Here is a 24,363-nt window from a genome sequence, read left to right as displayed (position 1 = left end):
ACCCATTAGAACCTGATGGAGACGGAGCAGGAGTACGATCAGGGACAGGCCCTGCATCATACAGGTACTCTGTGTCCCCGGCAGGCACAGACACACTCCGGGCTGGCTGGGTGTTGTAGTGCGCCGGGGACCGCAACGTTGGAGTTAGTGTCCCTACAGATTACTGGGGGATTTTTTGTGTATGGGAACGCAGCGCCGACCCCCTCTGGACCGGGCGGCGCTGCTGTGACTTGTGGTGCGCCGGGGATCCGCCGTCCGCGCTTTTACGGCGGCGGCGGTTATAAATTGAGTCCCCGGCTTTTTGGGCCTAGGACGCCGGCAGCTCCGATTCGTTCCCGCCCCCACCCTGTCATTCAGGGTAGGGGAGAGACGCTGTTCGCTAGCAGCGACGAGGGCTGGAGCCTGATTTACATGCTCCAGCCCTCACACTAGGCACAGAGGGAAGCAGGCTTCCCGCTCTTAGCCAGGAACGCCCAGGGCCCGCCCCCCTTCTCTCTCAGGACGCCGGCAGCCATTACATGCAGTCTGGCTGGAGGAAGGACGCAAGGCTCTGGGAGACCTGGACTAGGGGCTATCTGGCGACCACACACCCGCTTTTTAAGCGGGCGGTAAGCGATTTTTCTGTGCTGGTCCCTCTAGTGCCTCACGGTGTATCGGTGTACTGTGTAGGATATAGAAATATTGTATTTCTTGCACTGTGAGGTCGCTTCTGGCTGCATCTCCCAGATCCCTCTGTGGAAGCAACAACATGCCATCCTCAAAACGCAAGGCTGCCAAGGCTAGGGCTGTGTATACTGCGTGTGCTGCATGTGGGGCTAATCTACCAGCAGGCTCCGATGACCCCCATTGTGTGCAATGCTCCGACCCGGTGCTGCTTCGCCAGCCGGAGTCAGGAGAGGTAGTGACCCAGGCTGAGACGCTTGTAAGTTCTGCCCCGGTGACAGGGACAGACTTTGCAGTTTTTGCTGATAATATGTCTGTGTCTATGGCAAAAATCCTTGAAACCTTGCAATCTATGCATGGGGCTCAGTCTTTGGGCACGGCGAGGCCTCTGTCCTCAGGTCCCCCTCACTTGGAATTAATCCAGCCCACAGGGGGGTCCCCGGCTTCACAGGCCGAGGATTATGACTCAGATGATAGCCCCAGCCACCCTAAGCGAGCTCGCTGGGAAAGACCCTCGACGTCATCACACTGCTCAGGGTCTCAGCGCAATCAGTCTCCCTGTGATGTGTCTGATGTGAGTGATCAGGAATCCATTCCTGGAACCCCTCTCAACCTGGATACCCCTGATGGGGATGCCATGGTAAACGACCTTATCTCAGCCATCAATAGGCTGTTGGATATTTCTCCCCCAGCCCCTTCAGCAGAAGAGGCGGCTGCGGAGCAGGAGAAGTTTCGTTTCCTTTATCCCAAGCGTAAATTGAGTGCTTTGTTGGATCACGCTGACTTCAGAGAATCAATCCAGAAGCACGACGCTCACCCAGAAAGGCGTTTCTCTAAACGATCTAAAGATACGCGTTTCCCTTTCCCCCCTGAGGTGGTCAAGCGCTGGACACAGTGTCCAAAGGTAGACCCCCCGATTTCCAAACTCGCAGCTAGGTCCATAGTTGCAGTGGAGGATGGCGCTTCACTTAAAGATGCCAATGACAGACAGATGGACCTTTGGTTAAAATCTGTCTATGAAGCTATCGGCGCGTCGTTTGCTCCGGCATTCGCAGCCGTATGGGCACTCCAGGCTATTTCAGCTGGCTTAGCAAAAGTGGATGCTATCATACATCCAGCAGTGCCGCAAGTGGCGCACCTTACCACGCAGATGTCGGCGTTTGCGTCTTACGCTATCAATGCGGTCCTAGAATCTACCAGTCGCACCTCAATGGCGTCCGCCAATTCGGTAGTTTTGCGCAGAGCCTTGTGGTTAAAGGACTGGAAAGCAGATGCTGGTTCCAAAAAATGTTTAACCAGTTTGCCTTTATCTAGAGATAGACTGTTTGGCGAGCCATTGGCTGATATCATTAAGCAGTCCAAGGGTAAAGACTCCTCTTTACCACAACCCAGAACAACCAAACCTCAGCAGAAAAAGTGGCAGCAGAGGTTTCAGTCCTTTCGAGGTTCGGGCAAGACACCGTTTACCTCGTCCAAAGGGACTCAGAGGACGCAAAGAAACTCAGATTCGTGGCGGGCTCACACGCGCCCCAAGAAAGCAAATGGAGGTACCACTTCCAAAGCGGCTACCTCATGACTTCCAGCCCCCTCCCTCCGCATCGCCGGTCGGGGGCAGGCTCTCCCGCTTTTCCGGCATTTGGATGTCACAGGTCAAAGACCGGTGGGTGACGGACATTTTGTCTCGCGGGTACAGAATCGAGTTCAATTCTCGTCCTCCAGCTCGGTTCTTCAGAACCTCCCCACATCCAGACCGAGCAGATGCTCTGCTGCAGGCGGTGGACTCCCTAAGAGCGGAAGGAGTGGTGATCCCAGTCCCTCCTCAGGAACAAGGGCAAGGGTTTTACTCCAATCTCTTTGTGGTTCCAAAAAAGGACGGCTCGTTCCGTCCTGTTCTGGACCTAAAACGGCTCAACAAACATGTGCACGCCAGGAAGTTCCGGATGGAAACCCTGCGTTCTGTCATTGCCTCAATGTCCAGAGGAGACTTCCTTGCCTCAATAGACATCAAAGATGCTTATCTCCACGTGCCAATTGCTACAGAACATCAACGTTTTCTACGTTTTGTGATAGGAGACGACCATTTTCAGTTCGTAGCTCTGCCATTTGGTCTGGCGACAGCCCCACGGGTCTTCACCAAGGTCATGGCGGCGGTGGTAGCAGTCTTGCACTCTCAGGGACACTCGGTGATCCCTTACCTAGACGATTTATTGGTCAAAGCTCCCTCTCAAGAGGCATGTCAGCGCAGCCTGAATGCTACGCTGGAGACCCTACAGTCTTTCGGATGGATCATCAACTTTCCAAAGTCGATCCTATCACCGACTCAATCACTAACGTATCTTGGCATGGAGTTTCATACTCTAGCAGCGATAGTGAAGCTTCCGCTGAACAAGCAGCGGTCACTACAGACAGGGGTGCAATCTCTTCTGCAGGGCCAGTTGCATCCCTTGCGGCGCCTCATGCATTTCCTAGGGAAGATGGTGGCAGCCATGGAAGCAGTTCCCTTTGCGCAGTTTCATCTGCGCCCACTTCAATGGGACATTCTCCGCCAATGGGACGGGAAGTCAACGTCCCTGGACAGGAAAGTCTCGCTTTCCCAGACGGCCAAGGACTCCCTACAATGGTGGCTCCTTCCCACCTCATTGTCTCAGGGAAGATCCTTCCTGCCCCCATCCTGGGCAGTGGTCACGACAGATGCGAGTCTGTCAGGGTGGGGAGCAGTATTTCTCCACCACAGGGCTCAGGGGACGTGGACTCCGCAGGAGTCCACCCTTCAGATCAATGTTCTGGAGATCAGAGCAGTGTATCTTGCTCTACTGGCCTTCCAACAGTGGCTGGAAGGAAAGCAGATCCGAATCCAATCGGACAACTCCACAGCGGTGGCATACATCAACCACCAAGGAGGGACGCGCAGTCGGCAAGCCTTCCAAGAAGTCCGGCGCATTCTAATGTGGGTGGAGGACAGAGCATCCACCATATCCGCGGTTCACATCCCAGGCGTAGAAAACTGGGAAGCAGACTTCCTCAGTCGCCAGGGCATGGACGCAGGGGAATGGTCCCTTCACCCGGACGTGTTTCAGGAAATCTGTCGCCGCTGGGAAGTGCCGGACGTCGACCTAATGGCATCCCGGCACAACAACAAGGTCCCGGCATTCATGGCGAGGTCGCGCGATCAAAGAGCTCTGGCGGCAGACGCCTTGGTTCAAGATTGGTCGCAGTTTCAGCTCCCATACGTGTTTCCGCCTCTGGCGCTCTTGCCCAGAGTGCTACGCAAGATCAGATCCGAGTGCAGCCGCATCATACTCGTCGCTCCAGACTGGCCGAGGAGGTCGTGGTATCCGGATCTGTGGCATCTCACGATCGGTCGACCGTGGTCACTGCCAGACCGACCAGACTTACTGTCCCAAGGGCCGTTTTTCCATCAGAATTCTGCGGCCCTGAACCTGACTGTGTGGCCATTGAGTCCTGGATCCTAGCATCTGCAGGATTATCTCAAGGAGTCGTTGCCACAATGAGACAAGCTAGAAAGTCGAATTCGGCTAAGATCTACCACAGAACGTGGAAGATTTTCTTATCCTGGTGCTCTGCTCAGGGAGTGTCTCCCTGGCCATTTGCATTGCCCAAGTTTCTTTCCTTCCTGCAATCGGGGTTAGAAAAGGGCTTGTCGCTCAGCTCCCTTAAAGGGCAAGTTTCGGCACTATCCGTGTTTTTTCAGAAGCGTCTAGCACGTCTTTCTAAGGTGCGCACGTTCCTGCAGGGGGTCTGTCATATTGTGCCCCCGTACAAGCGGCCGTTAGATCCATGGGATCTGAACAGGGTACTAGTTGCTCTCCAGAAGCCGCCCTTCGAGCCTCTGAAGGAAGTTTCCTTTTCTCGGCTGTCACAGAAAGTGGCGTTTCTTGTTGCGATCACATCGCTTCGGCGAGTGTCTGAGCTGGCAGCTCTGTCATCCAAGGCTCCCTTCCTGGTGTTCCACCAGGACAAGGTAGTGCTGCGCCCTATTCCGGAGTTTCTCCCTAAGGTCGTATCCTCTTTTCATCTTAATCAGGATATATCCTTGCCTTCTTTTTGTCCTCATCCGGTTCACCGGTATGAAAAGGACTTACGTTTGCTAGATCTGGTGAGAGCACTCAGAATCTACATTTCCCGCACGGCGCCCATGCGCCGTGCCGATGCACTTTTTGTCCTTGTCGCTGGTCCGCGCAAGGGGTTGCAGGCTTCTAAAGCCACCCTGGCTCGATGGATCAAAGAACCAATTCTAGAGGCCTACCGTTCTGCGGGGCTTCCGGTTCCTTCAGGGCTAAAAGCCCACTCAACCATAGCCGTGGGTGCGTCCTGGGCATTACGACACCAGGCTTCGGCTCAACAGGTGTGCCAGGCAGCTACCTGGTCCAGTCTGCACACTTTCACCAAGCATTATCAGGTGCATACCTATGCTTCGGCGGATGCCAGCTTAGGTAGAAGAGTCCTGCAGGCGGCAGTGACACCCCCGTAGGGGAGGGCTGTTTTGCAGCTCTAACATGAGGTATTTCTTTACCCACCCAGGGACAGCTTTTGGACGTCCCAATCGTCTGGGTCTCCCAATAGAGCGCTGAAGAAGGGAATTTTGTTACTTACCGTAAATTCCTTTTTTTCTAGCTCTTATTGGGAGACCCAGCACCCGCCCTGTTGTCCTTCGGGATGTTTTTTTGTTGTTTGCGGGTACACATGTTGTTCATGTTGAACGGTTTTTCAGTTCTCCGATGTTATTCGGAGTTAATTTGTTTAAACCAGTTATTGGCTTCCTCCTTCTTGCTTTGGCACTAAAACTGGAGAACCCGTGATACCACGGGGGGGGTATAGCCAGAGGGGGAGGGGCCTTGCACTTTTAATGTAGTGCTTTGTGTGGCCTCCAGAGGGCAGTAGCTATACCCCAATCGTCTGGGTCTCCCAATAAGAGCTAGAAGAAAAGGAATTTACGGTAAGTAACAAAATTCCCTTCATTCTGGGGGTCCCTGTATTTTATTATGGTGGGAGAGTGTGCTGATTGCGTTTTCTAACATTTCCGGCCGGTTCTCTGGCTTTCGCCTGAGAACCGCGCCGATGGTGCCTGCGCGCCGGCCGCACAGCTTAAATTTAGGCCCCGGCTTCGCCGGAGGCCTACTTTCGTTTTCACTGCCCTCGCATGTCATTCATGCAGAGGGACAGTGTGGCTCCGCCCAGCGGCCGATTTGCACAGGGGAGGGACACTCATCTCTGAGTACGTGTCTCTTCCCCTGTAAATCTCCTTGGCCCTCCAGATCCCGCGCTCAGAGTTGGCCCCGCCCCCTCTCCTCGCTCCGGCGCCATTTTATCAGCGTTTTTTCTCTGCAAGAGGAGACGGATCTTCACTGGCTGCAGCATCCCTGCTGAGGTGCTTGGGGGTCCGGGCTTTGGGATCTGGAGGGCACACACGGTCTGGTAAGCCACAACCTTTGGTTGTGGGCCTCTGTATATACTCTCTGGGGGTCACTCTAGCAGAGCCCCCACTCCAGCAGCATGTCTCACACGAGGAGCAAGGCAAAGCTATACTCAGTATGCACTGCATGTAAGCTCGTGCTGCCGGAACCGAGCACCTATCCACATTGTGATGCCTGCTCTAACCTGGCGGTGCCTCAGCCTGGAGTCTCACCCCCAGTGGTCTCTCAGGCTGCCCCTGCTCCTGTGGCTGAACCTCCGGCTTGGGTAGAATCCTTAACCAGGTCTATCTCCCAGTCTTTTGCCGACTCCATGGGACAGCTGTCCCGGACTTTGCTGTACATGCATCAGCCCCCCTCTCAGGGTGCCTCTGCTGCTAGGGGTCTCTCAGCGGAGCTCACAGAGGATTCTTCATCTGGTCCCAGGCCCCGTCCTCCTAAGAGGAGACGTAGGGCTTCCTCCCCTTCCTCGCCCCGCGGCTCTGTTTCAGAGGCTGACTCGCAGGACGAGGAGGATGCCTTTACAGGGGGCTTGGATGCTACCTCCATCTGCCCCATTGATCTGTCCGAAAGTGACTCAGATGTTAGTGATTTGATTGCGTCCATTAATTCTGTACTGGACCTCAATCCGCCAGTATCAGAGGAGCAACCCTCTCTGGCAGAAAAGCACCAGTTTACCTTGCCTAAGAGGACAAAGAGTGTGTTCTTTAATCACTCCAGTTTTCAGGCCGCTGTGACCAAGCCCAGGGCCTGTCCTGACAAACGCTTCCCAAAGCGTGGTTCTGATGACCATTTTCCCTTTCCACCTGAGGTGGTCAAGGAGTGGGCTCTTTCTCCAAAGGTAGACCCCCCCGTGTCTAGACTTTCAGCCCGGACCGTGGTATCAGTGGCTGATGGCACCTCTCTTAAGGATTCCACTGACCGTCAGGTTGACCTTCTGGCCAAATCTGTATATGAGGCGGCAGGGGCCTCGTTCTCCCCATCTTTTGCAGCAGTGTGGGCTCTCAAAGCCATCTCTGCTTCTCTAGAGGAGATGCATTCCCTCACCAGGGAATCTATGCCCGAGATGGTTGCCTTAACTTCCCAAGCTTCCGCTTTTTCATCCTATGCCATGTCTGCCATGCTGGAAGCTTCTCACCGCACTGCGGTGGCTTCGGCTAATTCCCTCGCTATCCGCAGGATCTTGTGGCTTCGAGAGTGGAAGGCAGATGCTTCTTCAAAGAAGTACCTTGCTGGACTCCCTTTTGCTGGGACCAGGCTATTCGGCGAACAACTGGATGAAATTATTAAGGAAGCTACTGGCGGGAAGAGTACTTCCATGCCACAAACCAAAACCAGGAAACCTGTCCAGGGTAGGAACCAGTCGAGGTTTCGTTCCTTTCGTTCCTCCAACTGGTCTTCCTCTAAGCCCTCGGCCTCGTCCACTAACTCAGCCAAGGACCAAAAATCCAACTGGCGCACAAAGGCGCGTCCACAGAAGACCGCAGGAGCGGCTGCCACTAAGGCAGCCTCCTCGTGACTATCTGTCCGCGCCACAAACGTCCTTAGTCGGTGGCAGGCTCTCCCACTTTGGCGACGCTTGGTTTCAACACGTCTCCGATCAGTGGGTGCGGGATGTCATCTCCCACGGCTACAGGATAGAATTCTCTTCCAACCCGCCAAACAGATTTTTTCTGTCAACTCCCCCCTGTTCCAAGGCCGCCGCCTTCTCTCAGGCCGTGGCATCCTTGCAGGCCAACGGAGTAATTGTACCGGTTCCCACCCGGGAACGGTTCAGAGGTTTCTACTCAAATCTCTTCCTTGTCCCCAAAAAGGACGGTTCCTTCCGGCCCATCCTGGATCTCAAGCTTCTCAACAAGCATGTTCAGGTGCGGCATTTTCGCATGGAATCTCTGCGGTCGGTCATTGCCTCAATGACCCAAGGGGATTTCCTGGCATCCATCGACATTAGAGATGCCTATCTGCATGTGCCAATTGCAGTTTCACACCAGCGTTGGCTACGTTTTGCAATCGGAGAGGAACATTTCCAATTCGTGGCTCTCCCCTTCGGGTTAGCCACGGCCCCTCGTGTTTTCACCAAGGTCATGGCAGCAGTGGTTGCGGTTCTGCACCTACAGGGGTTGGCAGTGATTCCTTACCTGGACGACCTTCTAGTCAAGGCTTCATCCAGCGCAGACTGTCAGCGGAGTGTCTCGCTCACTCTCGCCACTCTAGCCCAATTCGGGTGGATTGTCAATCTGCCCAAATCCACTCTGACTCCGACCCAGAGTCTCTTGTACCTAGGGATGCAGTTCGAGACTCTTCCGGCACTTGTGAAGTTGCCCTTGATCAAACAGCAATCCCTCCAATTGGCGGTGCGCTCCCTGCTGAGGCCCCGCCGTTATTCCATCAGGCACCTAATGCAGGTGCTGGGTCAGATGGTAGCGTCAATGGAGGCTGTTCCCTTTGCCCAGTTCCATCTGCGTCCTCTGCAGCTGGACATTCTCCGCTGTTGGGACAAGCGGCCTTCCTCCTTGCACAGGTTAGTGGCTCTGTCGCCACAAGCCAGGAGCTCTCTTCAGTGGTGGCTTCGGCCCCTCTCTCTGTCTCGGGGACGCTCCTTCCTGGCTCCGTCCTGGGTGATTCTCACCACGGATGCCAGTCTATCCGGCTGGGGAGCGGTATGTCTCCACCACCGAGCACAGGGCACTTGGACTCCGTCCGAGTCAGCCCTCTCGATCAATGTGCTGGAAACCAGAGCTGTGCTCCTGGCTCTCCTAGCTTTTCACCACCTGTTGGCGGGTAAGCACATCCGAGTCCAGTCAGACAACGCGACAGCGGCTGCCTACATCAATCACCAAGGCGGGACACGCAGCCGCCTGACAATGTTGGGGGTACAACGTATCCTTCAATGGGCGGAGGACTCCAAGTCCACCATATCCGCAGTCCACATACCAGGCGTGGAAAACTGGGAAACAGATTATCTCAGCCGTCAAGCCGTGGACAGTGGCGAGTGGTCCCTGCATCCGACAGTATTTCAGTCAATCTGCCGCAAGTGGGGCACTCCGGACGTGGACCTAATGGCATCCCGTCACAACAACAAGGTTCCGATTTACGTGGCTCGCTCCCACGATCCTCAGGCCTTCGCAGCGGCCGCTCTGGTTCAAGACTGGTCCCAGTTTCGTCTGTCCTACGTGTTTCCCCCTCTAGCTCTCTTGCCCAGAGTTCTGCGCAAGATCAGAATGGAGGGCTATCGAGTCATTCTCATTGCCCCGGACTGGCCCAGGCGAGCTTGGTACCCAGACCTGCTCCATCTGTCCGTAGAGGTGCCGTGGCATCTTCCGGACCGTCCGGACCTTCTCTCACAAGGTCCGTTTTTCCGCCAGAATTCTGCGGCTCTCAGATTGACGGCGTGGCTCTTGAGTCCTGGATCTTGACGACTTCTGGTATCCCATCTGAAGTCATCTCCACGATGACTCGGGCCCGTAAGTCTTCCTCTGCCAAGATCTATCACAGGACTTGGAAAATTTTCCTGTCCTGGTGTCGTTCTTCTGGCCATTCTCCTTGGCCTTTTTCCTTGCCGACCCTTCTGTCCTTTCTACAGTCCGGTCTGCAGCTGGGACTATCCCTCAACTCTCTCAAGGGACAAGTCTCGGCTCTGTCAGTGCTGTTCCAGCGGCGTATCGCCCGGCTGGCTCAGGTCCGCACCTTCATGCAAGGTGCGTCTCACATCATTCCGCCTTACCGGCGGCCCTTGGATCCCTGGGACCTCAATTTGGTTCTCACGGCTTTGCAGAAACCCCCCTTTGAACCTCTTAGGGAGGTTTCTTTGTTTCGTCTTTCACAGAAAGTGGTCTTTCTAGTGGCCATAACTTCCCTCAGGAGAGTATCTGATTTAGCTGCGCTCTCTTCGGAGTCCCCTTTTTTGGTTTTTCATCAAGACAAGGTGGTTCTCCGTCCGACTCCGGACTTTCTTCCTAAGGTGGTCTCTCCTTTCCACCTTAACCAGGACATTACCCTACCTTCCTTTTGTCCGGCTCCTGTTCATCGCTTTGAAAAAGCGTTGTATACTTTGGATCTGGTGCGTGCGCTCCGGATCTATGTGTCTCGCACCGCTGTTCTTAGGCGGTGCACCTCTCTTTTTGTGCTAACCACAGGTCGGCGCAAGGGCCTCCCTGCTTCTAAGCCGACCTTAGCCCGTTGGATTAGGTCCACCATTTCGGATGCCTACCTGGGTTCTCAGGTGCATCCCCCGCCGGGGATCAAGGCACATTCGACCAGAGCTGTCGGTGCCTCTTGGGCTTTCAGGCACCAGGCTACGGCTCAGCAAGTCTGTCAGGCTGCCACTTGGTCTAGCCTGCATACCTTTTCGAAGCACTACCATGCTTCGGCAGATGCGAGCTTGGGCAGACGCATCCTTCAGGCGGCTGTCGCCTACTTGTGAAGTTAGGCTCTGCCTACTTCTCAGTTTTTCTGTTTATTCCCACCCATGGACTGCTTTGAGACGTCCCATGGTCTGGGTCTCCCATAGGAACGATAAAGAAAAAGAGAATTTTGTTTACTTACCGTAAATTCTTTTTCTTATAGTTCCGTATTGGGAGACCCAGCACCCTCCCTGTTGCCTGTTGGCAGTTTCTTGTTCCGCGTGTTATCACCGGCTGTTGTCGTAGACAGAGGCTCCGGTTGTTCCGGTGCTTGCTCTGTTTTTACTTGTGGGTGGCTATTCTCCTTCAGCTTTTGCACTAAACTGGCTAGATCTGGTTTCTCCAGGGGGTGTATAGGCTCAGAGGGAGGAGCTACACTTTTGAGTGTAGTACTTTGTGTGTCCTCCGGAGGCAGAAGTTATACACCCAATGTCTGGGTCTCCCATGTCGGAACTATAAGAAAAATAATTTACGGTAAGTAAACAAAATTCTCTTTTTATATATATGTGTGTGTGTGTGTGTGTGTGTGTGTGTGTGTGTGTGTATATATACATACATTTTTAGATTATTAAAAATAGGAAATCTAAAATATATACATTCTATATTTATGTAATATATATATAATAAAATAGATATTATTCATGCAATTTTTCATACTGGTGAATGGCGCTATTTCAGTCTCTACTTCCCCAGTAGCTTTTGGCCTAGGTAATGTACAGCTGCAGTTCCATCTTTGCTGTGAGTAATTCTAATTCCTTTCAGGAAGAGTTTTCAGCAGGTTCCTTTATCAGCAGAGGCAGGATTACTACGATTACACAGAATCCACCAATCACAAGTGATGTCTCACAATACCCTGCCTCCCCCCCTTCACAGTAAATTGGCACATGCTCATTAGAAGCGTCAATACAAAAGATAGGGTCCTAGTCTATTCATTGTGGCTAATAGTCATGTTCATTTCTTAAACTAGCTACAGGCGCCAGTGTGAATATAGCAAGATTTCTATTTTTTTATTTTAATAATGATTGTGATATGGTGAAAAATTGTCGAAGTAGATGCGGGTCACAAACTGACATCTTCTGGATGTAAATATAAGTGGTGGGACAACCGCTAAGGTCACTTTCTCTAGGGTAAGCCATAAGCAAGCAATGCAGAGTGGGCTTGAGATAAAACAGTCATGTCCTTTTTGGTTATTGTGTAAAATATTTCCTCTTATTTCTTAGCATACATGTGAGCTGATTCAGGCCTTGATTATGCTCTGAGCCTTGTGGAGACTTTTGGAACGATGCGCTTGTTGCATGTCTATCTTGAAAAGCAATTCTACCCAGGATCTCTTTTTACACTGACATGTTGTCACAGGACTGCGTGGACTAAGACACTTCAGCTGTCATATAACTACAACTCCTGGAAATTCTGGGAGTTGTGGTGCACAGTCTGCAGACCACAGCAGCATTTAGGTCACAGCAGCAATTTGGATGGAATTGCTTTTTATTTATATATTTTTTTATTTAACCTATAAATTATTGTTCATTGTTGTGTTTGATGTTTTTTCTTCTAGTCCTGATGAGGATTCTTCTCAGAAATTCATACCGTTTGTAGGTGTAAGTATACATGGAATAACACAAGTCAATGTCACATTGCAGCCTCCGGAGGTCACAGCCAGGTACCGTCCATCTCCGTGCCCTCTGCCAGCAGTGCGCACCGTTTTCTTGCCGGTTATCGTCCATCTCCGTGTCCTCTGCAGCATTGTGCACCGTTTTCCTGCCGGTTATCGTCCATCTCTGTGCCCTCTGCAGCAGTGCGCACCATTTCCTGCCGGTTATCGTCCATCTCTGTGCCCTCTGCAGCAGTGTGCACCGTTTTCCTGCCGGTTGTTGTCCATCTCCGTGCCCTCTGCCAGCAGTGCGCACCGTTTTCCTGCCGGTTTTTGTCTATCTCCGTGCCCTCTGCAGCAGTGTGCACCATTTTCCTGCCGGTTATCGTCCATCTCCGTGCATTCTGCAGCAGTGCGCACCGTTTTCCTGCCGGTTATTGTCCATCTCCGTGCCCTCTGCAGCAGTGTGCACCATTTTCCTGCCGGTTATCGTCCATCTCCGTGCCCTCTGCAGCAGTGCGCACTGTTTTCCTGCCGGTTATTGTCAATCTCCGTGCCCTCTGCAGCAGTGTGCACCATTTTCCTGCCGGTTATCGTCCATCTCCGTGCCCTCTGCAGCAGTGCGCACCGTTTTCCTGCCGGTTATCGTCCATCTCCGTGCCCTCTGCAGCAGTGCACACCGTTTTCCTGCCGGTTATTGTCCATCTCCGTGCCCTCTGCAGCAGTGCGCACCGTTTTCCTGCCGGTTATTGTCCATCTCTGTGCCCTCTGCAGCAGTGCGCACCGTTTTCCTGCCTTGGATGAACATTTCTTATTGTCTTAAATTTAAGGCACCTGGAAATTAAATTTATCATCAGAAAATTATAAAAAAAATTTTTATGTAAATGTGATGTATATTTTAGTTGTTGTAAACCTTGGAATTTTAACACTCGCCCCCTAGGCCTCCTAGTGCATTCACACTTCCTTTTATTGTCAACAGCCACATTTATAGACCGACTTTGGCACACTGATTTTCATAGTTGAGCTTTCTAGGTATGCTCTGAGCTGGGTAAAAGTCATTATTCAGCAAGGGGAGGAGGCGAGCTGTGACCATCATGTTTTGTGAATGGTGCATTCTGTGTTGTAATGTATACAATAGATAATACAGGATCCATCATTCACAATAGGGAATGTCACAGCTCACCTCTTCCTGTGCAATGATGGATAACACCTCTTTGTAATAGATAAAACACGATCCACCATTCAGAATAGATACCACATCTCACCTTCTACTCCTCTTGTACAATGACGAATAACACCTCTATATATAGTAGGTAACACAGGATCTATCATTCACAATGTAATGTCACAGCTCAACACTTCACTCCTCCCGTACAATCACTGATAATACCTTTTATATACAATAGATAACAGGATCCACTATTCACAATAGGTGATATCACAGCTCACCCCCTCCACCTGTACAATGAATATTATAGCACCCCTATATACAATAATTATAATGAATCCACCATTCATAATAGGTATCACAGCTCACCTCCTCCCACTTCTGTACAATGACTGATAACATCTTTTTATACAATAGATAACACAGGATCTACCCTTCACAATATGTGAAATGTGATGTCACAGATCATCTCCTTCCCCTGCATAACTGGTAGCACCTCTATATACAATAGTATCCACTATTCAAAATGTGATGTCACAGCTCACCTCCTCCCTCTCCTGTACAATGACTGATAACATCGCCATATACAGTAGATAAAACCGAATCCCCTAGTCTATAATATTTAAACCTATTATTGGTCATGGTCTTGTGTTATCTACTGTTTATATGTGTCAGCTTTCATCATACAGGAGGGGGAAGAGGTGAGCTGTTACATCACCTATTGTGAATGGTGGATCCTGGGTTATCGGTCATTATTATCTTACTTGCACTGGTCTGCTCATCTCTACTTACCACTCATCATGTCTGTGATGATAATGAAGCTGGTGAAAAGTCTTCTGTACAGAACTGGAAGCATGGGGCTGATCTTTCAATCTAAATGTGCCAAACAAAGCCTTGCACTGCATTTGTGTGTTACTCCCTTCTGTGCCTTGTCTGACCAGTGTAAATGGCCTTGGTGTAACATGCCACATCATGCGCGAAAGTTTGCACTGTCTAATAATTATATAATATTTATAACTATGCCCCTAAAAATCTAATATTGGGCTTAGTGATCAGTGTAAAAGCGCTGACTTTTTTTCTTTTCTGATTTTATTTTTCTATATTCCATATGTAAAAACCTACAGATTAACGATTACTTTGCACAGGAATAATGAGGCGCAGACCTATGGTTTTCAGCGGGTTTGTTCTTCATCCCCTTTCACGTGCTATTAGGTGGCAGACTAGGGGTGATTGATGACGGCGTGTCTAAAGTGGTCTATCACTTCTATTCTATTGCACATTGCCTTACTGTTCTTTTGTCTGTTTTTATAGGTGGTGAAAGTTGGCATTGTCGAGCAGTCGTCTGCAACCTCCGGTCAGTATGTAACACTTCTGACAAATGTAGAGACCTTTAAAGGGTTGTCTCCTTATTTCTCTCTCGTTTCATTGGGGGACACAGGACCGTGGGTTATGCTGCTGTCACTAGGAGGCTGACACTAAGTAGACAAAAAAGGGTTAGCTCCTCCCTAGCAGTGTACACCCTGAGCCGGAGGCGGACTCAAATCAGTTTTTGCTTAGTGTATTCAAGACACCTATCTCCACGTTCCGATAGCCCAATCCCACCAACAGTTCCTCCGCTTTGCGATATCAGAGGACCACTTCCAGTTCATGGCTCTTCCCTTCAGTTTCGCATCTGCCCCCAGAGTCTTCACAAAGGTCATGGCGGCGGCCATGTCCGTCCTACATTCCAGAGGTGTTATGGTCATTCCGTACGTGAACGACATGTTGGTCAAAGGTTCTTCCTTCGAGGACTGTCGTCTTGGGGTTCAGATCACTATCGACAGCCTTTTGCGGCTGTGGTGGCTGATCAATCGGAAGAAGTCCTCTCTGACCCCGGCCCGGCGGATCACCTTTTTAGGCATGGTATTCAATACCATCCAAGGTCGGGTATTGCTCACACAAGAGAAGATCTCTTCCCTGCTCCGAGGCCTCCGTACCCTCTGCCATCTGCGCCCAGTTTCCCTGCCCTTCATTTTTAAACTTTTTTTCAAATTGACTTACTCTAAAAATGTCCCCTCGATCACTCAGCTCCCCTACAAGAAAACCCAAAATAGACACTACAGTCTGTCATGTGATGGACCCCATTGACTTATAGTGGGGTCTACAGGCTCTGTAATAGTGACCGTCATTTTTCCGTAAAGGTAGCACTGAACACTGTGCTGTTTCATCAACTCTGATGGTGACATTTGAGCTGGTGGATCCACTGCAGATGAGATCTCAAAAAATTATTTACTTTACATCAAATCTAAAAAAAAATCTTGAATTTAAAGGGGTTCTCCAAGAATAGAATAAAACAGCTCCCGTCAGATATTTCAAACGGCAACCTATCCTAGTCACGTGTCAGCACGAGCTGTGATCTGAAGAAACAGCTCCCGAGACGTGTCTCAACTAACAGAGGAGCTGTATCCTAAACATTAATACCTCTATGAGCCATGGAAAAGGGATGACATAGGATTATACTAATAATATAGAAGAAACAAATCTTCTCTAAGGTTGACTAAGCGCACAGGATTTTTTTTCTTTCAGTCACAATCCTCTGTGCTCAGTCAGCCGAAGAGAAGATCACAGCCTTTCTTCAGCAGCTCCAGTATGTGTGCTAATGATACAGCCCCTCTGTCAGTTGAGACAGGTCTCGAGCTGTTTTTTTTTTCAGACTGCAGCCTGTCCTAACTCGTTACTTGCTGTTTGAATTATGTGATGGGGACAATTTTATTGCATTCTTTAAGCCTAATTATCAATCTGTGCATAATCTGTGATATCTGTGAAGAATGGATCAATAGGATTTCCTATTCTATGCTATGTACTTTATAATATCTGCCTTTTTTTCTTTTGTTCATGTCACACAGGAGATTCAGATGACGCGGCTCCATCCAGTTCCACTGTCCTGTCCTCCACTCCCCCCTCTGTGTCTCCAGCTATTAAGGAAGCCTCTCCAACGCCACCGTCCTCTCCATCTGTTACCGCTGGATTCTCTACACCCAGGTATAAATAAAGAATATATCTAATACGGACAAAATTGGTTTTAAAATGTAAGAAAGCAAAAAAAAAACCTGCAATATTTTCAGGCTTCGGGTAATACGACAAGATTTAAGATGGGAGACACTGGATAAAAAGTCAATAGTCAATTGGTGCACATCAGTTTGCAGAACCTGATCTAGTGACAGGGTTGATAATCTGTGGCTGTCGGACGGTATCCCTGACCACCACCTTCTACCTCCCGGCATCCCTGACTCCTCTTATGATTAGCTGCAGGTGCCGTCGAGTAAGAAGTCGTTCCAAGGGCTCCCATGTGGCAGCCACAGATTACTGATCTGCCTGGTGGACGGGGGTTTGTAACCATTCTTGCAATAAAAAAAAAAAAATTGATTATTATTTTTTTTTCCAGCCAAAGTCCGGGCGGTGAGCTGATGGGTCTTCAGTTGGATTACTGGATAGCCGCCCCAGTCACTGAGAAGAAGAAAGAGGCTGAAAAAAGGGAATCTATCTCTGCAAAGAACACTTTAAAATGCACTTTTCGCTCGCTGCAGGTCAGCAGGCTCCCCAGCAGTAATGATGTCCCCGCTGCTCCTACCATGTCCATGACCGTTGTCACAAAAGAGAAAAATAAAAAAGGTAACCACCTATCTGTTTTCTAAAATGCTGATAATGCAAGTTATCATGTTGGAGGAGGCAACCACATAACGTCTTTTTTTTAATCTTTATTTTCCAGTGATGTTTTTACCTAAAAAGACTAAAGATAAAGATATAGAATCTAAGTATCAGTGTATTGAAGGCATCAGCAGATTGATTTGCACAGCCAAACATCAGCAGAACATGCTCCGAGGTACGTACCCCTGTTATACCTGAGGTCCTAAGGGGGTGAAGCTCTGCTAAATCACTTTATAATAACAAGGATGGGGATGTAATCAGTCACCTGGCATCTAAAAAACTTAAGATCTTGAAGCTTAACCCTATAACGCTCATGACAAATATTTTATATAGGTCAGGGTGTAGATGTCGGCTGTGTAAAATAACCGGTATCTGCCTCGAACGGTAGCAAAGGGGATGCCACCATAAACTTAAATCACTGACATTGGCATCGACTGTTGCGATTCAGCTTGGGCGTCCATTCTAGTCCCCTCTTTCTTTGTCGCTCTATTGGGAGACCCAGACAATTGGGTGTATAGGCTATGCCTCCGGAGGCCGCACAAAGTATTACACTCAAAAGTGTTAAGCCCCTCCCCTTCTGCCTATACACCCCCCGTGCTCCCACGGGCTCCTCAGTTTTTTGCTTTGTGCGAAGGAGGTCAGACACGCACAGCACAGCTCCACAGATTGGTCAGCAGCAGCTGCTGACCATGTCGGATGTAAGAAAAGTGGGCCCATATAGGGCCCCCAGCATGCTCCCTTCTCGCCCCACTCTTGTCGGCGGTGTTGTAAGGTTGAGGTATCCATTGCGGGTACGGAGGCTGGAGCCCACATGCTGTTTTTCCTTCCCCATCCCCCTCAGGGCTCTGGGCGAAGTGGGATCTTATCGGTCTCCAGGCACTGAGACCGTGCTTCATCCACAACTCCTGTGGAGACTGCTGGATAAGAGCCGGGTACCGTTCAGGGACATGGCCCTGCTACGTGAAGGTACTCTGTATCCCTGTGGGGACCGCGCACGGCAACACCTCAGCTTTGCTGGGTGTGCTAGTGCACCGGGCCGCGGCGCTGACCGGGTTAAATGTGCCATTACACACTCAGCGTCGCTGAGTGTGTTTATATGTAGGGGCTACCGCGCTAACCGCCGCTGCCATGGGAAACTGCGGCACGGCTGGGACTTGTAGTTCGCCGGGGACTTCGGCGTGTACCGCGCTTTTACGGCGGACACGCTTATACTCGAGTCCCCGGCTTACTTGCGGCCTAGTTTTCCCTTTCTCCCGCCCTCAGCCCTGACAGGCAGGGGGAAGGGCGGGACGCTGCACGGAACGAGCAGCACTGAGGGCTGGAGTATGATTTGCATACTCCACCCCCCCTCACTGTGCACAGTGCGGGCACCAGTTCCCGCACTTTCTCGGCCACGCCCACGGCTCCCTCCTCTCGTCAGGACGCCGCAGCCATTCCTGTCAGCTCCTCCGACGCTGCAGAGAGGGATTAACCCTGGGAGACCCAGACACGGTCTCTGGTGGCCTCACAACCGTTTTTAAAGCGGGTGGTAAGCAGCACCTGTTGGTGCTAGCCCCATGGTGCTGTAGTGTATTGATACATGATTTGTTTATAGTATATACTCTACACTGTATGAGCACAGTCCATTCTGGCTATATACCCTATTGTGTTACACAGGGAAAACAATAGCATGGCGCCCACAAAAGGCAGGGGTGCCAAAACACAGGCTTATTATGCTGCCTGCGCCGCATGTATGACCCCACTACCGGCAGGTTCCACTGACCCTCATTGTGTGCACTGTTCGGCCCCTGTGGCACTTATTCAGCCAGAGCCTCTGCTAAGAGGGGCCCAGGGGGAGCCACCTGTTGACACTGTCCAGGTGACGGGGACTGAGTTTGCAGCCTTTAAGGATCAACTCTCTGAGACTATGGCTAAGATACTAGAAGCCTTGCAGTCCAGGCCGGTATCTCAGCAAAGGGACTCTGTTGAATCATTGTCCCCTGACCCCCCTCAGTTGGTCCAACAATGTCCTCCCGGGGTATCTCATACATCCCAGGCTGAGGGTTATGACTTAGACCCCAGCCCCAGACCGAATAAGCGGGTTCGCATAGAATTTCCCTCGACATCATATTGTTCAGGGTCTCAGCGGGGGGAATCTCTGGTTGATGATGCGGAGACAGCTGATCAGGATTCTGATCCTGAGGGCGCTCTCAATCTTAATACTCCAGACGGGGACGCCATAGTGAACGATCTTATTGCGTCCATCAATCAAATGCTGGATATCTCTCCCTCAGCTCCTCCGGCGGAGGAGTCAGTGTCTCAGCAGGAGAAATTCCGTTTCAGGTTCCCCAAGCGTACACCGAGTATGTTTCTAGACCACTCTGATTTCAGAGAGGCAGTCCAGAATCACCATGCTTGTCCAGATAAGCGTTTTTCTAAGCGCCTTAAGGATACACGTTATCCTTTCTTCGGCGCTCCATTGGGAGACCCAGACGATTGGGTGTATAGCTACTGCCTCCGGAGGCCACACAAAGCATTACACTAAAAAGTGTAAGGCCCCTCCCCTTCTGGCTATACACCCCCAGTGGGATCACTGGCTCACCAGTTTTCTGCTTTGTGCGAAGGAGGTCAGACATCCACGCATAGCTCCACTGTTTAGTCAGCAGTAGCTGCTGACTATATCGGATGGAAGAAAAGAGGGCCCATATAGGGCCCCCAGCATGCTCCCTTCTCACCCCGCTTGTGGTTTGTAAGGTTGAGGTACCTATTGCTGGTACGGCGGCTGGAGCCCACATGCTGTTTTCCTTCCACATCCCCCTGAGGGGCTCTGAGGAAGTGGGATCTTACCGGCCCCAAAGCCCTGAGGCCGGGCTCCATCCACAGACCCATTGAACCTGCTGGATACGGAGCTGGGTACCGTTCAGGGACATGGCCCTGCACCATTCAGGTACTCTGTGTCCCCGTACACACAGGCACAGCACACTCCAGACTTGCTGGGTGTGCTAGTGCGCCGGGGACAGTAAAGGGTTACAGTCACTGCAGCCTAGCTGAGTGACTTTATGTATGGGGAACTACCGCGCCGGACGCTCCGGGAGCGGCGGCGCGGCTGGGACTTGTAGTGCGCCGGGGACTTAGCGCCGACCGCGCTTTTACGGCGGCGGCGCTTATAAATCCAGTCCCCGGCTTTTGCGGCCTAGCTCCGCTTCGTTCCCGCCCCCACCCTGTCAATCAGGGTAGGGGAGAGACGCTGTACAATCAGCAGCGCCGAGGGCTGGAGCCTTATTTACATGCTCCAGCCCTCTCACTGGACACTGTGGGACGCCGGTTTCCCGCTCTGACTTGGGGGCACGCCCACGGCCCGCCCCTACTCACACGAGCTGGAGAAGGACGCCGGCAGCCATTCCTGCAATCCGAGCTGAGAGATCGGACTCTGGGCAACCAGGCACAGGGCTAGGGCGACCACACACCTGCTTATAGGCGGGCGGTAAGCGGCACCTGAAGTGCTGACCCCACTAAATACCGCAGTTGTCCATTTGTATTTTTATGCTTACACTGCATAGGTCGCTATTTTTGGCTATATGCCCTCTTAGATGGCGACACATCAGCAGCAGGAAAGCAGGGGTGCTAAGGCACAGGCTTTCTATGCTGCTTGTATTGCCTGTACTGAAGTGTTCATGTGTATTTATGCTTGTATGCTATACACTGCACTGTACGGTCGCTAGTCTGGGCTATTTTCGCCTAGAATGACTAGACTACAGCAGCAGAAAAGCAGGGGTGCTGAGGCACAGGTTTTTTCTATGCTGCTTGTATTGCAGGGGTTGCAGTGTTCATTTGTACTTATGCTTGTATGCTATACATTGCACTGTATGGTCGATATTCTGGGCTATATTCCCCTAGATGGCTAGTCTACAGCAGCAGAAAAGCAGGGGTGCCAAGGCACAGGCTTTCTATGCTGCTTGTATTGCATGTGCTGCAGTGTTCATTGTACTTTATGCTTGTATGCTATACATTGCATTGTACGGTCGCCATTCTTGGCTCTATGTCCTAGATGGCTAGTCGGCAGCAGCATATAAGCAACACACGCTTTCGATGCTGTTTTTACTGCATGTGATACTGTTCCACGGCACTGAACCCCATTGTGTGCAATGCTCCCCTGGAGCACTTGGTCAGCCGGGGTCTCTACTAGACGTGGCCAAAGGAACCACCTGTCAACCCTGTCCAAGGACAGGGATGGAGTTGCAATGGGATAGAGACTTGCAGTCCGGACAGGCCATGGGCAATCTGGATCATTGCTCCCTGGCCACCCTCATTGGGAATAAAATCGGTGCTCCGGGGGGGGTCCCAGGAGGCTCTCTGTATGATGAGGCAGACGTAGCTCATCAGGACTTTGATCCTGACAACGCTCTCAATCCGGATACACCGGATGGTGACGCCATAAGGAATGATCCTATAGCGTCCATCAATGGAATGTTGGATCTTTCTCCCTCAGCTCCCCCAGCGGAGGAGTCAGCTTCACAGCAGGAGAAGTCCCATTTCAGTAGCTCAAACGTATATTGAGTATTTTTCTGGCCACGCTGACTTCAGAGAAGCAGTCCAGGAACACCACGCTTACCAGATAAGCGTTTTCTCCAAACGTATTAAGGATACACGTTATCCTTTTCCCCCTGACGTGGTCAAGCGCGGGACCCAGGGTCCAAAGGTGGATTCTCCAATCTCCAGGCTTGCGGCTAGAGCTATAGTTGCAGTGGAGATGGGACTTCACTTAAAGATGCCAGACAGATGGACTCTGGTTGAAATCTGTCTATGAGGCTATCGGCGTGTCGGTTGCTCCGGCATTTACAGCCGTATGGGCACCCTAAGCTTTTCAGCTGTTCTTGCACAGCTGGTCTTGAGCATATGTACATTTGTGCCGCAGGGGCGTCCGTAACCTCGCAATGTCTGCATTGCGACTTACCCTAGTAATGCTGTCCTGGAAGGACAGTCGAGGTTTCGGTCCTTCCCAAGCTCGGGCAGGTCCCAATTGTCCTCGTCCAAAAGAGCTGAAAAGCCTCAGAGGGGCTCAGTTTCCGGGGGCTCAATCACGCCCAAGGAAGGCAGCCGGAGGAACCGCTACCAAGGCGGTCTCCTCATGACTCTCAGCTCTCTCATCTCTCCGCATCCGCGGTTGATGGCAGACTCGCTCGCCTTTGGCGACATTTAGCTGCCACAGGTCACAGACCGGTGGGTGAGGGACATTGTGCCCACGTGCACAGGACAGAGTTCTGTTCTCGTCCTCCGACTCGATTCTTCAGAACGTCCCCACCTCCCCACCGAGCCGATGCTCTTCTGCAGGCAGAAGGAGTGGTAATCCCTGTTCCCCTTCAGGAACAAGACACGGTTTTCCTCCAATCTGGTTGTGGTGCCACAAAAAGGATGGCTCTTTCCGTTCCGTTCTGGACCTAAAACTGCTCAACAAGCACGTGGAGGCCAGGCGGTTCCGGATGAAACCCTCCGCTCCGTCATTGCCTCAATGTCTCAAGGATATTTCCTAGCATCAATAGACATCAAAGATGCTTATCTCCACGTGCCGATTGCTACAGAGCACCAATGTTTTCTACGTTTCGTGATGGGAGACGACCATCTTCAGTTCGTAGCTCTGCCATTCGGTCTGGCGACAGCCCCACGGGTGTTCACCAAGGTCATGGCGGCAGTGGTAGCAGTCTTGCACTCACAGGGACACTCTGTGATCCCTTACTTGGACGATCTACTTGTCAAGGCACCCTCTCAAGAGGCATGCCAACTCAGCCTGAATGTTGCGCTGGAGACTCTCCAGACGTTCGGGTGGATCATCGACTTCTCAAAGTCAAACCTGTCACCGACCCAATCACTAACGTGTCTTGGCATGGAGTTTCATACCCTCTCAGCGCTAGTGAAGCTTCCGCTGGACAAGCAGCGGTCACTACAGACTGGGGTGCAGACTCTCCGTCAAGGTCAGTCGCACTCCTTAAGACGCCTCATGCACTTCCTCGGGAAGATGGTGGCGGCAATGGAGGCGGTTCCGTTTGCGCAGTTTCATCTGCGTCCTCTTATTGGGACATTCTCCGCCAATGGGACGGGAAGTCAACATCCCTGAACAGGAAAGTATCCTTTTCACAGAAGGACTCTCTGCAATGGTGGCTTCTTCCCACCTCATTATCACAGGGAAGATCCTTCCTACCACCGTCTTGGGCGGTAGTCACGACAGACGCGAGTCTGTCAGGGTGGGGAGCAGTTTTTCTCCACCACAGGGCTCGGGGTACGTGGACTCAGCAGGAGTCCACCCTTCAGATCCATGTTCTGGAAATCAGAGCAGTGTATCTTGCCCTACTAGCCTTCCAGCAGTGGCTGGAAGGAAAGCAGATCCGAATTCAGTCGGACAACTCCACAGCGGTGGCATACATCAATCACCAAGGAGGGACACGCAGTCGGCAAGCCTTCCAGGAAGTCCGGCGGATTCTGATGTGGGTGGAAGCCACGGCCTCCACCGTATCCGCAGTTCACATCCCCGGCGTAGAAAACTGGGAAGCAGACTTCCTCAGCCGCCAGGGCATGGACGCAGGGGAATGGTCCCTTCACCCGGACGTGTTTCAGGAAATCTGTAGCCGCTGGGGAAGGCCGGACGTCGACCTAATGGCGTCCAGGCACAACAACAAGGTCCCAACCTTCATAGCACGGTCTCGCGATCACAGAGCTCTGGCGGCAGACGCCTTAGTGCAAGATTGGTCGCAGTTCCGGCTCCCTTATGTGTTTCCACCTCTGCCACTCTTGCCCAGAGTGCTACGCAAGATCAGATCCGACTGCAGCCGCGTCATACTCGTCGCCCCAGACTGGCCAAGGAGGGCGTGGTATCCGGATCTGTGACATCTCACGGTCGGCCAACCGTCGGCACTACCAGACCGACCAGACTTACTGTCCCAAGGGCCGTTTTTCCATCGGAATTCTGCGGCCCTGAACCTGACTGTGTGGCCATTGAGTCCTGGATCCTAGGGTCTTCAGGATTATCCCAAGGGGTCGTTGCCACCATGAGACAGGCTAGGAAGCCCACGTCCGCTAAGATCTACCACAGAACGTGGAGGATATTCTTATCCTGGTGCTCTGCTCAGGGAGTGTCTCCCTGGCCTTTTGCATTGCCTACCTTTCTTTCTTTCCTGCAATCTGGGTTAGAAAAAGGTTTGTCGCTCGGCTCCCTTAAAGGGCAAGTCTCGGCGCTATCCGTCTTTTTTCAAAAGCGTCTAGCACGACTTCCTAAGGTGCGCACGTTCCTGCAGGGGGTTTGTCATATTGTACCCCCGTACAAGCGGCCGTTAGATCCATGGGATCTGAACAGGGTACTAGTTGCCCTCCAGAAGCCGCCCTTCGAGCCTCTGAGGGAGGTTTCACTTTCTAGACTATCACAGAAAGTGGCTTTTCTGGTAGCGATCA

At 51.6% G+C, this 24,363-nt stretch overlaps 1 protein-coding gene across 4 annotated transcripts in view; it reads left to right on the top strand.

Moving 5' to 3' along the window:
- Positions 1-24,363, top strand: part of PACS2 (phosphofurin acidic cluster sorting protein 2) — a 161,039-nt gene that overhangs the window by 113,458 nt on the left and 23,218 nt on the right. For all 4 annotated transcript variants that reach the window (XM_075329494.1, XM_075329493.1, XM_075329496.1 and 1 more), the window contains 5 exons: positions 12,054-12,096; positions 14,569-14,611; positions 16,143-16,278; positions 16,682-16,908; positions 17,006-17,119. In XM_075329494.1, the coding sequence (XP_075185609.1) occupies positions 12,054-12,096; positions 14,569-14,611; positions 16,143-16,278; positions 16,682-16,908; positions 17,006-17,119 (563 nt within the window). The remainder of the gene's footprint in view (positions 1-12,053; positions 12,097-14,568; positions 14,612-16,142; positions 16,279-16,681; positions 16,909-17,005; positions 17,120-24,363) is intronic.

The sequence above is a fragment of the Anomaloglossus baeobatrachus genome, chromosome 12, assembly GCF_048569485.1.
Source record: "Anomaloglossus baeobatrachus isolate aAnoBae1 chromosome 12, aAnoBae1.hap1, whole genome shotgun sequence".
NCBI lineage: Eukaryota > Metazoa > Chordata > Amphibia > Anura > Aromobatidae > Anomaloglossus > Anomaloglossus baeobatrachus.
This window is presented reverse-complemented; position numbering and strand designations above follow the sequence as displayed.